Raw genomic sequence first — 17,346 nt, 5'->3', positions numbered from 1 at the left:
AACTACGACTGCTTGTCAGTTTATTGAAAATGATTGCTTAATAAGGATCACATCTGAAACACAGAAATGGTAAGATGCAACAAAATGGTAAATATAACCATCATTAACTTAACCACTGTAACATAGCTTTTTAAATACTTGTGTATATTCAGAGTTGATTCTTAACGAGTACATTTTCTAATGATTTCTCAAACCTTTTGATTTTTGAGATGCAAGTAAAGTGATTTTCAGACCTATTCAGCTATTCGAGGCAGTTCTTTATAGACAAAAGTATTTATTGATTGACACATTATTGAAATAGCTATTAGACAGTTACCTTGTGTTTCATGTGATGCTCAACTAACGTTTTCATGATTAAAGATATCAAAGATATCTTATAATGTGTAAGTATGTTTACATCGCCATAGAACTATAATTACAAACTTAACGTTACATATTTAGACACACGTGCATATTTTAAAATAAGATTATTTTACATAAATGTAAAACTAGGACTCGTTATATTCTTTAAAATATTGTGTATATTGTATAATGGCACATTAGGTAGATGAACGCTTTATTTGTAATGATCCTACTTCATAAATGTTACTATTGCTTATTGATCTGATATTGTCTCGTCGTGAGATCGCTCGTGTGCAGCCAACATAAACTTCAAGAGTAACACCGCGGATGGAGCAAACATCTCTATCTTCTCATCTTGGCTTTCATCGTGCAAACAGCCGCCTCAGTTATGTTCTTTATGTTTGTTGTATGATGATGCGATCTCACTCCCGTCTCCTGTCAGATTGAAGTGACTTCCTCACGGTAAAACAGGCGGAGTTGTGTGACGTTTCATCCAGGTAGGCGTATTAAGGGCGGGGTTTTCTGAAGCGCTGCGGTGCTATTGGCTTGACAATGCAAACGCGTCGTGATTTTGGCTACACAGCTGGAGGTCTGAGGCTATTGGCTCCGTGAGGCCCGTTTGAAGCCCTGACTCGCACAGGCCCGATAGTGCAAATGCGGCTAATGAATGCATTTACTGTATCATGTGTTATTAGGCTTAATCTTGCAGTCACATACGCTGTGTGTGGTGGTGTTGTGTTTACACGAACAGGCTTATTTTTACTTCACGGTTGAAAAGTCTAGATTTAGCTTGTGTTTTTAGTATAAACTACCATCAGGAATCAGCTTCTTAAGGGCATAAACCCCTCAACACCTCTCTCTCTCTCTCTCTCTCTCTCTCTCTCTCTCTCTCTCTCTCTCTCTCTCTCTCTCTCTCTCTCTCTCTCTCTCTCTCTCTCTGTGTGTGTGTGTTAATGAATGTCCTGTATGCTGAGCGGCTTCTCTGCATCACCAATCAGCTGCAACTGAAACAGGAAATAGTTGAGTGCTGTGACTTCCTGCTGCGCATGCACTGTCCTGACCTTCAGTTTAAAAACCTGCGTACTCATAAACGTCTGCAGGAAACTTTCAATTCACACTATAATAGATAAGACACGGAAGGGACAGTGTGACCTGCTGCTTTACCAGAATCTCACACAGACACACACACACACACACATACACATCAGTACCTCACACACATCCCAGTACCTCTCTCTCTCTCTCTCTCTCTCTCTCTCTCTCTCTCTCTCACACACACACACACACACACACACACACACACACACACACACACACACACACACACACACACACACACACACACACACACACCTCAATAGATCAATAACTAGAAATTAAAAGATCTTTTGGTTACATTATTTACAAGAATCACCTTTCTCAAATGTATTTTCCCATTTTTTATTCGAATTATGACCATAAAAAGAATTTTTAAAGATAAAAACATTCACACGGAGCCCATGGAGTAAATGAAGAATAACACAAGTGTAATCTAACATAGAGCACATGTACCTCCACTAACATGACACCAACATGTAAGAAATCCTTTAGATCAGAATGAATGGTGTATCAAATCAAACACGGCGAATCTAAGCCATAGGTCTGAACAGAAGATTGTGAGGTCTAGACGTGCTGATACCTGACACCTGTCCGACCATGATCCAAACCTCTGTGTTTCATCTACAAGCCCAGATTAATGAGCCATGAAGAGAGCAACAGGACACTGGAAAGAATTATTTGTAAATTTATATTACATTAAAGACGCCTGCTAGACAATAAAACTTATTGAGTTTTATAGCTGGAACTCTGAAAGTCTCGGGTGTAATGGATTTTGTGTGTGTGCGTGTGTTTCAGTGTCCTCCATCAGTCTCTAATAATAACTATAAAGCATTCAGTGGTCACTGTGTATTTCCATGGTAACATGAGATGTGTATTGACCCATTCACACTCCTGTTACTGTGAGACGACTGTAGATTTAAGATTTTGGGTGAATTCCAGCATTCAAACTCTCACTGCCTAACTGCCTAATATATGGCTTTAAATATTTCAAATCTGCTAAATATACAAACAGGAGAAACACAATAACTCCCTAAAAAAATCTAAATGTCTGATTGAAAAAATACAATTAAATTTGCAGAAAGCCTCAAATTTACAGCATGTATTTATTCTGTCATGACGGAAAAACTAAAGAAGGCAGGAGTGGATATTTCTCAGGACAGAATCTGACAGGTTTTTTTTGACAAATTTTGGATATTTCCCCAGCTAAAATTTTTCATTTTGATGACTTTTTCTCTTTTTCAGGAGAAAGTAATACTAAAAAGATGAATAAAGCCAAAATATAAAATGCCATTTATGAATATTTACTGAGTAATCTACTGATTTGTAAAGGGATGTCAAAACAAAATTTTTACTTGGAGCCACATTGAGATCCTGAAATATCTGGCATTGTAAATGACCCTAAAAATAAAGATATCAGAAGACAAGTAGATGAAGAACCAGAAAATAAAATAACATGATTAAGTCATTAGTTACAGGGATTCAAAAAAAAAAAACACAAAAAGTGTTTGCAGATAATGCAACAAGAATTGTTCAACAGATTCTCATGATAGATTATTAATCTCTTGGTAAAAATAAAATAATGATGCCTTTATTCTAAAGTCACCTTTCCCCCTGGAATCTGGCTCTAAATTTAAAGTGAAAATTGTCATTTTGACCTCCCTTTACAAATCATTGGATTACTCAGTAAATAATCATAAATTGCATTTAATATTTTGGCTTTTATCAACATTTTAACATTAGTTTCTCCAGAAAAAGTATCATCAAAATCAAAAATTTGAGCAGGGGACGTCTAGTTGATTTGACATGGAATGGCTCAGTCAGTTTTCTTTTAATTACAAAAAAATTATATTTAAAAAAATCTTTTTTTTTTGCAAAGTTAGTTTACCATGTTGACTATAATGGGGGGATGTTCTCACAATGGGAGCCTGCCAAAGCATGTCCCAGAGATTCAGCTTACACTCTTAAAAATAAATGTGCTTAAAAGGTTATAGAGGCCATTTTGTTGGTTCTTCATAGAACCATTAGTCTAAGGTGCTTTAAAGATGAATTTCTTTCAATAAGTTTAATAATCTAAAGAACTGTTTTTCACTACAAAGAACATTTTTTGGAACAAAAAGTTCCTCGAATGTTAAAGATTCTTTATGGAACCATTCAGCCACAAATTGTCCTTCTATCTTTAAGCACCTTTATTTCTAAGAGTTTAGAACTATAAAAATAAAATGCACAGATGTTAGAAATTATTGTTTTGGCCAGCAAAGCTATAATGAATTAACTGTTTGACAAAACATAAGCTGACGAAAACATCAGCATAGATGTTTTGAACAACGAAACTGATGTTTCCAAACAGACTGACTTCTACACAAACACACGCACAACATTTCAGTAGGTGAGAGACTGTAAAGACATTGAGGGAATCACATCCGACAGACTCAACGTGAAAAGACGCACATGTTTCTGTATTAAACAGTGTAACTGGGTTTGCGCGCTCTCGCCCACAGCACGCCGCCTGCTAATGAAGCGCGTGTATTCGCAGACGCGCTCCCATCAAACACATGCGGTTTAATATGATGATTAATATGATCGACAGATTATGAGCTGTTTTCAACTCGTCAAAATTTCTCTTCACACATGTGTGCGTCAAAAAGTGCAAAACATTAAAAAAAAACCGAATCAGATCTTAATAAAAACAATAATTAGCACATTATTTTCTATTTTATTCACATTATTATTATTAGGAATTAATCATTTCTTTATTTATCGACAAATCTATTATCTATTTTTTTCGTATTAAATGTCAACAAAATTAACAATCATTTAAATTAAAAAAGAAACAAAAATAATATTTTTATAATTTGCTAAAATTGATAGCAATGATGGTGAAAGTCTGTGCTAATTGACCGATTTTTTGCTTTTTAGTGCAGATGATTTCTCTGATGTTCAGAAGAAGTTTGTGCTGTAATAAATCATTTTATGTTGTATATGAGGAATGTTTTCCTGAGCCTTCAGAATAAAAGACTATGGTGATGTTTAGTGTTGAAGTGAAGGGTTTGTGTAGCTGTAAGAGGTTAAACTGATGTCAGCGTGTGCGTGATCTACAGCTGCCGTGGGTGATTTCTCTCTCTCTGAGTGGGGAATTCATTTTTACAGCCTGCACCAAACAATCTGTGTCACAAAACCCTTGTTCTTCCTTTTCTTTTTTTTACCTATTTTTACCACCAACACTGATATTTTTATTTTTACTTTCTGCACTTTGATTAGTGTCTTAAAAAATGAACCAACGGCGACGAGATTTTATGTAATTGGCGTTTTAAATTCATGCTAATGTATATTACAAGAAGCCACTGAACAACAACAAAAAAAATAAAGAGTTGAAGCTCGATATTATTCGGTTTAGTTTTGCTGCTGCTTTGCAAGAGAAATTCTCCTTATCTGTGATATAAAAAATAAAGGATGAGTGATTATTACACTAAATGAGTGATTATTACACGATTAAGCGCAGCGAATTAAACACTAATCAAATAAGATTAAATTAAGTTAATTTTGGCTTACACATATTTTATCAAAATACGAGTTAAAACAGACCAGCACTTAAGTGTATAATATTAAATTAATCAACAGGCCTATACAAGCAAATAAATAAATGCTTTTCACTAATAAAATATTCAGTGTTAACCTTGTTGTAATGTTGTGAATGTCTGTGTAAACTAAACGAAACTGGTGACTATTTCGTTGAATTCACACAAAAGAAACTTAAGTTCGGAGACTGCAACACGGCTTTTCGAAATACACATTTCTGCCTGGCCAAACCCTACACACACACACACACACACACACACACACACACACACACACACACACACACACACACACCAAATCCTCCCAATGCGCCCCCGATCTCCACAAGATTCTCTGACCAATGAGCGCGTGAATGATGGTAAGACCGGACAGCACGGGACCATGTAGCGACACACACTCGGTATCTGATGATGCGATCATGTGTGATAAGTTATTATACGAAATTTAGAGAACAACTGTTATAGGAAATAAAATAGAATAGCGGTCAGTTCTGCGAATATTGCGGCAGTATTGTGGATCCTCACCAAGAGACGGTAAGTGTCTAAAAATCTAAACATTATGAACAGTTTGAACAATATAATCAATATGGGATAATAATAAGAACAAAATCATTAAAATGCAAAATAAAAGTGGGATTTAATTCTGTATAGAATAAGAGATTGTTACTCAATTAAAATTTTAAGTTTTGTCACAGTGTATTGTGTATTGAGTTTATACTTTGCGGTTTGTATAGTTTCTAAGTTCTTAACGAATGGTAAAACATTTCAAATATTTGTTTGGTTTTATTTTAAAGCTGTTTCACAAAACGTTTGGCTGTTTTTTAACTTGTAGCGACCTGTGAGGCCTGCGCGTCCACCGCTGCAATATTTCACGATGCACGCGTCAGATATTCCGCTGCTGTGACCCGCGCGTCTCTCTCTCTGTCTGCGTGAATCTACTGACATGTTAAAGGATTTATAACTCAGAGTCACAATGAAGGAGAAGTCAAAGACGGCGGCGAGGACTCGACGGGAGAAGGAAAACAGCGAGTTTTACGAGCTCGCCAAAATGTTGCCGTTACCGTCGGCCATCACGTCACAGCTGGACAAAGCGTCAATCATCCGATTGACCAGCAGCTACCTGAAGATGCGTCTGGTGTTCCCACAAGGTCAGATCACACCACCAACACTTAAATCACACATTAAACTGATGCTGTGACAGGCCAATAGATAGACAGACAGACAGAAAAACAGACAGGATAGATAGATAGACAGACAGACAGACAGACAGATGAGGCAATAGCATTGTAACTGAAAGACGCGCAGGATTGTATTCTGTCCCGGTCGTGACTGCGCACTCGCCGCGCTCATTACACCGGGAGCGCGTGCTGAACGGCTGTCTGGACGAGCACAAGTCGTTTAACATCAGATGAATGTATAATTGATGCTCGAGCTTAGTAGATTCTATTTCTTTTTCTTCTTTTTTGTTGAATGGCAACAATTAGCTGTCAATTAGCTTAAACAATCAAGGAAAAGCTGATTCTCCTTTCTTTAAGCGCGGTTTAATTACATCAGATCTGTAAAAATGAACGTGAAATATAATTGAAGAAAATTATATTTTTAGTAGAAAGGAAATCAATTATTTCAGACATCATTACAGAAACCCATAATATTTTAATGTTTACATTTTCCTGTGAAAAATACATGTTTGAAAAAATATCCTTAAAAGATGAAAATAAAAAATAACGACATTAATAAATCCATTAAATTTAAACACTTAAAAGTACGTTTTTCATTTTTGCGCTTTCCTGCGTCAGCCGCTCAAATCCTCTTCAAGCTTCAAGGTTTTTTATTGTAGACTAGCCTATATATAACGTTTTCTTTAACGTTTACTAAAATTATTATATACATATTTATAATTGATTTATTGTAAACGTGGTATATTTAAGCCTATTATTAGCCTACAAATTACCTATATTTTACTAAAACGCTGAAAAGAAGTTTTGCATCATTAGCAGGCTAAATTATTTTTCATAATGTGTTAATATTAACAACAAGGGTAGTTATTTAGAACATGAATTATTATTTATTATGATATTATAAGCTATTATCCTACATGAACAATTTTATAATAAGTAATGTCCAGGTGCAGACAAAAAAGTTAAATTCGGTCCATATGAACTCGATCGCCTCTTCAATGTGTGAACAATTTGACTAATAGATGAATTCAGACCGGGCGCGAGTCCAGATTCAACATCTCTGATGTAGGGTTACAGGAGCGCGTGTTTGATTCTTGCACGTGTGGATTCATATTCAGCAAGTAAAACACTTTCAATATTAAAGCACTTTACTTACACACACCCCTCATTCATCAGTCAAACACACAGAGGTCAGGAACTCAGTGTAAAATATTATGACAGAAATTTTCCTAACCTAACCCTAAGTCTAAAAAATAAGAAAATAAATAAATAGCGGTGTAAAATCTGCACTGAATATTTTCTAAGAGCTGAATAATAATAATAATAATAATAATAATAATAATAATAATAATAATAATTTATTAATAATAATTATTAAAAATAATAATTATATATATATAAATATATATTTTCACATATGTTTTCAGATGTTCAAATACGATCAGATGCTCTCCTCTGTGACTGATTGGGCGCGCGTGTGTGTTTGTGTATTAAAATGTCGGTCACGCAGATCCACGCATGTTTGCGGCTTATGTCCGTGATTTGCTTCCCGACGTCGATGTTTGTTCACGAGCTTAGATTTACTAGCAATCCATCAATACTCACAACACGCGCGAGCGCGCGGATTAGCGTGTGTGCTCACTTGTGTTAACTCTGTTTAGATAAGCAAATACGTGATAGATCAATGGCTAGAATATTAAATAAACTACAGTTTATAATAATTATAATAAATCAATCATCGTTATTATAAAACATAAATCAATAATAAATCCTGTAACTCACTGTAAAAAAAAATATTCAACATTTTTGTTAAAGCAACATATATTTTTGTTACTTTAACTAAAAAAAAAAGAAGTCAAATAATTATAACTTGATTTTATAAGTTATGTCCATTTTTAAGCAAAAACTTAAAATAAGTTGAGTTGACTTACAAAACCAAGTTGTTTGTGATGCTGCATTTTTTTACAGTAGAGCATTACATTAGCAGCGTAAAAGCTTGTTCGATTTAAATGTAAAATGTAAAGTTACAAAATATAAAATTTAATTAATGGTTATATTGGCTACATGATATATTTAATGCATTATAGGTTTGGGTGAGAGCTGGGGTCACGCGGCTCGAGGCAGATCTTTAGATAATAACACAAACCATGATCTGGGATCTCATCTACTTCAGGTAATATTCAACAAGACGCTTCAGGTAATATTAAGACTTTATTATTCATTTAACTCATAATTTCACATGATTTACAATAAGATATATGTTGTTAGAAGAGGGGTTTGTAAAACAGCAGAAATTAAAGGAGTATTTACTGTATTTAGCCTAATGCTTAAAGGTTTTATTAGTATACTTTTGTTGTTTAACATCTACTGATGCTTCCCTGCAGATATATGTGCTGTTTTTTTTTCAGTCTGTCATGATGTGTCTGATATTGTTGTTGCTCTGCAGACATTGGACGGATTTATATTCGTGGTTGCAGCAGATGGGAAGATCATGTATATTTCCGAGACTGCGTCAGTCCATCTCGGCCTATCACAGGTGCAGAACACGCACAGGCCTGCAGACGACGCTTGCTCTGCATGTTTTAATAAACCTGTTTCAATGTGAATTCACTTCGAATTAAAGACTTTGTTTAACACAGGTAGAGTTAACTGGAAACAGTATTTATGAATATGTTCATCCGGCTGACCATGATGAGATGGCTGCGGTTCTTACACCACAACCCTCATATCATTCACACTTCATACAAGGTGAGACGTTTGAAGAAATATTTGATAGTCTAAATTAAATGTTTGTTAACAAAAGTCACTAAATGTTTCAAAAATAATTGTTTAGAATATGAAGTGGAGCGGTCGTTCTTCCTTAGAATGAAATGTGTCTTGGCTAAACGAAACGCAGGTCTGACAAGTGGAGGTTATAAGGTCAGTATCACTGAACAGAAGTGCTTTAGTGATGTAAAAGAGCAATATTTTAGTGTTGTTGTCATAATGAAACTAAAGGCTTACGTACTGCTAGACGCATAATGACAATAATATCATGTAATGCACAAACACACTGTTATGCATGCTGCCTTCTGACCTTTAACCCCTGACCTCCTCAGGTCATTCACTGCAGTGGTTACCTGAAGATCAGACAGTTCAGTCTGGACTCCTCTCCGTTCGATGGCTGTTATCAGAACGTGGGTCTGGTGGCCGTTGGACACACGTTGCCTCCCAGCGCCGTCACCGAGATTAAACTGCACAGCAACATGTTTATGTTCCGGGCCAGCCTCGATATGAAGCTCATTTTCCTGGACTCAAGGTGACGTGTGTGTGTTTTAGTCACATGACCTCTAGCTGGAAGACAAACACAGAGAATTACTGCATTGATTTTAAAGCTGTAATAATAATTGGACTTTTGCTTGTGTCATTGTTGGATGTTTATCAGGGTTTCAGAGCTGACAGGATATGAACCACAGGACCTGATTGAGAAAACCCTGTATCATCACGTACACAGCTGTGACATGTTTCACCTGCGCTGTGCTCATCACCTGTGTGAGTCAAGCTGCGATCACTTACTGCACTGTTTCAAAGTCAGTGAGCTGCCTACGCAGACAGGCCTACACAGACAGATCTACACAGTCAGCAGTACACAGACAGCACTACACACAGACAGCACTACACACAGACAGCACTACACACAGACAGCACTATACACAGACATCACTACACACAGACAGCACTACACAGACAGCGCTACGCAGACAGCACTACACAGACAGCGCTATGCAGACACCACAACGAAGACAGCACTACGCACACAACACTACGCAGAGGGCACTATGCAGAGAGCACTACACAAGACAGCACTACAAAGACAGCACTACGTAGAGAGAACTACACAGACAGCGCTACATATAGATCCCTACGTAGAGAACCCTACCCAGAGAGCACTACGCAGACAGCACTATGCAAAGCACATTATGCAGACAGCACTACGAAAACAGCACTACACAGTCAGCACTACACAGACAGCACTACACAGACAGCACTACACAGACAGCACTACACAGACAGCACTACGAACACAGCACTACGAAGACAGCACTATGCACACAACACTACGCAGAGGGCACTACGCAGTCAGCACTACACAGTCAGCACTACGCAGTCAGCACTAGGCAGACAGCACTACACAGACAGCACTACGCAGGCAGCACTACGCAGACAGCACTACGCAGACAGCACTACGCAGACAGCACTACGCAGACAGCACTACGCAGACAGCACTACGCAGACAGCACTACGCAGACAGCATTACATAGACAGCACTACGCAGACAGCACTACGAAGACAACACTACGAAGACAGCACTATGCAGAGAGCACTACGCAGAGAGCACTACGCAGAGAGCACTACACAAGACAGCACTACAAAGACAGCACTACGTATAAAGCCCTACGTATAGAGCGCTACCCAGAGAGCACTACGCAGACAGCACCACGCAAAGCACATTACGCAGACAGCACTACGAAAACAGCACTACACAGTCAGCACTAAACAGAGAGCACTACAGACAACACTACACAGTCAACACTAAACAGACAACACTAGAGAGCACTACACAGACAACACTACACAGACAGCACTACACAGACAGCACTACACAGACAGCACTACGAAGACAGCACTATGCACACAACACTACGCAGAGGGCACTACGTAGACAGCACTATGCATTACGCACAGAGCACTACGCAGGCAGCACTACGCAGGCAGCACTACGCAGACATCACAGCACAGACAGCACTACACAGACAGCACTACGCAGACAGCACTACGCAGAAAACACCACGTAGACAGCACTGCAAAGACAGCACTACATAGACAGCACTACGCAGACAGCACTACGCAGACAGCACTACGAAAGCAAAACTACGAAGACAACACTACGAAGACAGCACTACGAAGACAGCACTACGAAGACAGCACTACGAAGACAGCACTACGAAGACAGCACTACGAAGACAGCACTACGCAGACAGCACTACGAAGACAGCACTACGAAGACAGCACTACGAAGACAGCACTACGCAGAGAGCACTACGAAGACAGCACTACGAAGACAGCACTACATAGAGAGCACTACGCAGACAGCACTATGCAGACAGCACTACGCAGACAGCACTACGAAGACAGCACTACGCAGAGAGCACTACACAAGACAGCACTACAAAGACAGCACTACAAAGACAGCACTACAAAGACAGCACTACGTAGAGAGAACTACACAGACAGCACTACACAGACAGCGCTACGTAGAAAGCCCTACGTAGAGAGCGCTACCCAGACAGCACTACACAGACAGCACTACGCAGTCAGCACTACACAGTCAGCACTACGAAGAAAGCACTACGAAGACAGCACTATGCACACAACACTACGCAGAGGGCACTACGTAGACAGCACTATGCAGACAGCACTACTCAGACAGCACTACGAAAGACAGCACTACACAGTCAGCACTACACAGACAACACTACACAGACAACACTACACAGACAGCACTACACAGACAGCACTACAAACACAGCATTACGAAGACAGCATTACGCAGACAGCACTATGCAGACAGCACTACAAAGACAGCACTATGCACACAACACTACGCAGAGGGCACTACGTAGACAGCACTATGCAGGAAGCACTACTCAGACAGTACTACAAAGACAGCACTATGCAGTCAGCACTACGCAGTCAGCACTACGAAGACAGCACTACGAAGACAGCACTACGAAGACAGCACTACGAAGACAGCATTACGAAGACAGCATTACGAAGACAGCATTACGCAGACAGGACTACACAGACAGCAGTACACAGACAGCACTACACAGGCAACACTACACAGGCAACACTACACAGGCAACACTACGAACACAGCATTACGAAGACAGCATTACGCAGACAGCACTATGCAGACAGCACTACGAAGACAGCACTATGCACACAACACTACGCAGAGGGCACTACGTAGACAGCACTATGCAGGAAGCACTACTCAGACAGCACTACACAGTCAGCACTACTCAGACAGCACTACACAGTCAGCACTACTCAGACAGTACTACAAAGACAGCACTACGCAGTCAGCACTACACAGTCAGCACTACGAAGAAAGCACTACATAGAGAGCACTATGCACACAACACTACGCAGAGGGCACTACGTAGATAGCACTATGCAGGAAGCACTACTCAGACAGCACTACTCAGACAGCACTACACAGTCAGCACTACTCAGACAGCACTACGCAGTCAGCACTACACAGTCAGCACTACGAAGACAGCACTACGAAGACAGCACAACGAAGACAGCACTACACAGACAGCACTACGCAGACAGCACTACGCAGACAGCACTACGCAGACAGCACTATGCAGACAGCACTACGCAGACAGCACTACGAAGACAGCACTACGCACACAACACTAAGCAGAGGGCATTAAGCAGACAGCACTACGCACACAGCGCTACACAGACATTCCAGCACAGACAGCACTACATAGACAGCACTACACAGACAGCACTACGCAGACAGCACTAGAAAACAGCACTGCAGACAGCACTACGCAGACAGCACTACATAGACAGCACTACACAGACAGCACTACATAGACAGCACTACGCAGACAGCACTACACAGAAAACACCACGTAGACAGCACTGCAAAGACAGCACTACATAGACAGCACTACTCAGACAGCACTACAAAGACAGCACTTACATGCTGCTGACATAAAGCCTGAGTTGCCGTCTATGTAGTGTGTTTCCAATCGGTCACTTATTGGTTTCATTAGAGTTAGTTTGACAGTTGACAGCTCACTGAGTTTGACTTCAATGATTAAAAGTTTTAGAAAATTTAGTCTTTGCAAACACCTGTTGTATAAGTTTCTCTTTCTCTGTTCAGTGCTCGTTAAAGGTCAGGTGACCACTAAATATTACAGATTCCTGTCTAAACGTGGCGGCTGGGTTTGGGTCCAGAGTTACGCAACAATCGTGCACAACAGTCGCTCGTCCAGGCCGCACTGCATCGTCAGCGTCAACTACGTCCTCACGTGAGTCTCACCTTCATCAATCTGCAGGAATGAGAATCTGATCAATAAAAGAGAAATACAATTACAGGAGTAACAAATTTTAAAATCACTTTAAAATCTCCCGTTAATGCTGCTTATATTTGTATCAGAGATTTTATTATCTGCCTCAGTCCAGAACTACGAAGAAAAACTAGTGTTAAAGGAACAGTATGTAGGATTGTGGCCAAAACTGGTATTGCAATCACAAAACTTGTGGCTAAAACTGATACTGCAATCACACAGCTGGTGGCCAATACACAACATGACAACATAAACATCAGTTGAGGGCTGCAACTCCACTTTTTAAATGTCAATATCTTGGCCGGACCACTGTTGTCAGTGATATAAGTATTTGAAATGAAAATGATTTCTTAATGTCTAGTGACGTATTAGGGCCATTTTATGATTAACTGATATAAATTTCTTACATACTGTTCCTTTAAACTAAGCCTTTAGTTTACAGCAGAGAGCTGTTCTGAGTTCAGCTAACAGATCTGAGAGGATAAACTCAGTGTTATCAGACCTGCTGCTTACTGACGCGTCGCTGAGATGTTTTATGATAAGAGCAGAATGAAGCTGTTTGCTCTCAGTCTCAGTGAAAAGTTCAGTAGTTCAGATGGAGGACAGACGTCTCGAAGGTCTAAAGGTGTGGAACATAAAACCACAGGTGTGAAATCAATGAGAAACATTTCACAAGCGTTTCCTTTACGCTACAGGATTCATGTTTAGAGTTCAAGGGTGAGAGATTTCTATCCGAACTGTAAGAATGTTTGCTAATGTTTGATCGGCCGTCGAAACTGATTAACTCTGACCTGAGAGCAGATGTCCTCCTCAGCATAAAGCTTATATAAGAATGAGGATTACAACACCTGTCTGTGTTTGTGTGTTAAGGGACACAGAATATAAGGGAATGGTGCTGTCTCTGGACCAGTTGAATCCCAGTAAACCTGCATTCCTCTACAGTAACCATAATGAAAGAGAAGACAAACTAATGGACAGAAGTTCAGTGCCAAACACTAGGAGTAAAATCCTGGTTTCTCCTTATCCACAGGTATGGAAGTCTAGCTAGATTTAGAAAATATTTGAAAAGTGAAGATTTAGTAAATGGTAAACACATATATTTGAATTTCTCTGGGTCACCAATCACATAAAGTTTATTTAACTAAGTTCGGGAGGCGCATGGTCATGTGATCCCATCAATATATAGCCGTCCCTCACCTCTGTCCAATGACAGTTTTGCAGCATCCCTCCTCCACCCCATCACCTCATTATCAACTAGTTCACCTATCCCAGTTAAAGAGGGGGTAGTAGGCTACTCTGGGTTCTGGCTAAAATTTCGAGCTCAGAGCCGGACAGCATGACAAATATGCTTTATCTCATTCCTTATTTACTACATGTTAATGCAAACTCGTAAAATAAAAATAAAATTGATGCTCTGTAGGGTTGGGCAATATATTGAAATAATAGAGATAAACCTCACTTTCTGTTCTCCATTTCCCAAGCAGTTCCCGGCCTTCCACCCTGATCGCTCCGAGTCCGATCACGACAGCCAATGGGGTGGCAGCCCTCTGACAGACTCCACTTCTCCACAGCGACTGGATCAGAGCGAGGCGTCAGAATCAGCGTGCGCTTACAGACGCTTCGCCGAGTGTTACAGTCTCTCTCAGGGTGACATGATGACATCAGCTCAAACACCCTGTGACCCGTCTACAGTCCGCTGTCAGGGTGGACGTTATGTGTTGGGCGTAAGAGATCAGATGGGGCGAGAGGGCTGGTGGGAAACCGCACGTTCTGTCCCGTCTCTTACAAAAGCAGCTCAACACAACGGAGGAGAGTTTGAATGCCGAGCGTTTCATCATTCACACGGTGAGTGAGCTGAACCGCAGCCTCTCATCTGTAACTCAAGTGTCTAATCAGACAAAAATAAAGTGTCTTTATACCAGACATTTGTGTTAACGCAACATGAGAAACTAAATGTTTTTGGGTGTGGATACAATGGCAACTCTCAACACTACTTGCAAATGCAAATTTGTGCAAGAAACAAATATATACAGTATGAAAGCAGAATGTATATTTGCCTACAAAACTATTATCCAACATTAAGTGGAGACTCATTTTCCAGCTTTCCTACAGTTAAACATTTGATTTTTACCGTTTTGGAATCCATTCAGCTGATCTCTGGGTCTGGCGGTATCACTTTTAGCATAGCTTAGCATAATCCATTGAATCTGATTAGACCATTAGCATTGCGCTAAAAATAAACAAAAAGGTTAATATTTTTTCTATTAAAAACTTGACTCTTCTATATGATATTACACACTGCCCGAAACTAGTCCTCTGCTATTGAAAGTTACTAGGGGGACTATTTTCAGGCAGTGGGTAATATCATTGCCCCTCCTGCAGCCATGTTACGGCAGCAAAGTCCTTGATTATTACGCCAGAATTGAGAGTTTAGTTCCTGGCGATATCTGTCTAGAAAATCGCAACTTTTTATTTTCCGTCGGTCTTAGTACACGATGTAAATACAGAAGAGTCAAGTTTTAAATAGGAAAATTATCGAAACTCTGGTTATATTTTAGCACGAAGCTAATGGTCTAATCAGATTCAATGGATTATGCTAAGCTATGCTAAAAGTGTAACCGCCAGACCCAGAGATCGGCTGAATGGATTCCAAAAAGGTAAAAATGAGATGTTTTACACTAGGGGAGCTGGAAAATGAGCATATTTGATTTATCTTAAAAGTTTTTTTAAGATAAATAAAAAAAATAAACGGAGTCACGAGCATTAAAGGTGCAGTGTGTGAATTTTAGCGGCATCTAGTGGTGAGGCTGCGAATTGCAACCAACAGCTCAGTCCACTGCTCACCCCTCGCTTTTAAAATGCATAGAGAAGCTACGGTAGCTTCCACCGGAAAAACATGCCATTAACGGAGAAAACAACTTAGCAAAAAAGTTTGTCCGTTAAGGGCTTCTGTAGAAACATGGAGGCACAAAATGGCGACTTCCAAGTAATGGGACTCTTGGTTTTTTTAGATAAAAACGTCTCATTCTAAGGTAATTAATACATAACGGATCATTATAAAAAGGTCTTTATACACCCCTGATAATATTGTTTTGTATATTATTTTGCATTTCTGTCAAGAGGTCCTTTAAAAATTACACACTGCACCTTTAAAACTTGACTGCAATGTGTTTTTACCCCAAGTTGCAAATCAAGCACTTATTTTTGAAGAAAAACTCCTAAAGATTCATGGTATAAAATAATAAATCACAATTGTGCATAAACGTTTTTAAATTAAATTGTATCTCTCGTTCTCAGCTCATTGGGACGACGAGCATGCGGTCAGTTCTCCAGGAGCAGGGTCATCGGGAGATTCTGGAGACAGTTGCCATGACAACATGCCGTTTCAATCCAGCCCGCAGGAGACCTCCATCAGAAGCAAACAGGAGGTGATTAAGGTGGAGGACATCGAGTCGAGCGCTTACTCCTCTGTTCTCTTCACATCTATACCCGGTGTGGTCCGTCATACACCCGGGACCCTAATCCTGTGTAGAGATCCCATGGCAACGGGTTCCCATGACGACAAGGACGGAAGTCCAGCCTCTCTCTCTGGCCTAAGCAGCCCGGGATCAGACAGACCATCCCACTCGACAAACGAATACCGGCGGCCACCGTCCGTCTCTCCTCGCATCCAGGCCCAGAGCGGCTCGCTGCTTTATCCTCCCCAAGAAAGAGAGGCCATCAGCGGACACGGACACTCAGCATGTCCCCTCGCTGGAGGAAATCTGGAGTCACAGAATAGAGCCGGAGGTTTAAGGGGTTTTCCTCCTCATTACGACGTGAACTCGAATGTACATTTACAAACAAACGGCACGCACGCACACAACAGCACATCAGTTATCATCACACACAGCAGCTGACTCCAGCACCCGGAGAACACAAACAATATATAAAGCTGGAACACTGGACCCATGTATGGATGTTTGTCATTTCTGTTTTAAAACTCAAATATTTTGCATGAATAAAACAGCATTTTCTTTA

General features: G+C 40.0%; 1 protein-coding gene across 4 annotated transcripts; it reads left to right on the top strand.

Annotated features, from left to right (window-relative positions):
* The first annotated feature begins 3,714 nt into the window (after positions 1-3,714).
* Positions 3,715-17,346, top strand: sim1b (SIM bHLH transcription factor 1b). Of its 4 annotated transcripts, none has more exons than XM_055190683.2 (12): positions 3,715-5,549; positions 5,848-6,163; positions 8,281-8,366; positions 8,640-8,729; positions 8,833-8,941; positions 9,027-9,112; positions 9,292-9,491; positions 9,618-9,724; positions 13,140-13,287; positions 14,197-14,356; positions 14,808-15,171; positions 16,624-17,346. In XM_055190683.2, the coding sequence occupies exons 2-12, from the start codon at positions 5,989-5,991 to the stop codon at positions 17,223-17,225; spliced, it is 2,127 nt and encodes a 708-aa protein (XP_055046658.2). In that variant the 5' UTR covers positions 3,715-5,549; positions 5,848-5,988; the 3' UTR covers positions 17,226-17,346. The 4 variants fall into 4 exon arrangements, with proteins under 4 accessions (XP_055046658.2, XP_055046656.2, XP_055046659.2 ...); XM_055190681.2 differs by having other exon boundaries at positions 8,281-8,390; XM_055190684.2 differs by having other exon boundaries at positions 3,717-5,549; positions 14,811-15,171.

The sequence above is a fragment of the Misgurnus anguillicaudatus genome, chromosome 1, assembly GCF_027580225.2.
Source record: "Misgurnus anguillicaudatus chromosome 1, ASM2758022v2, whole genome shotgun sequence".
Classification (NCBI taxonomy): Eukaryota; Metazoa; Chordata; class Actinopteri; order Cypriniformes; family Cobitidae; genus Misgurnus; species Misgurnus anguillicaudatus.
Note: the sequence above shows the minus strand (reverse complement) of the source record. Positions and strands in the feature narration are given on the sequence as shown.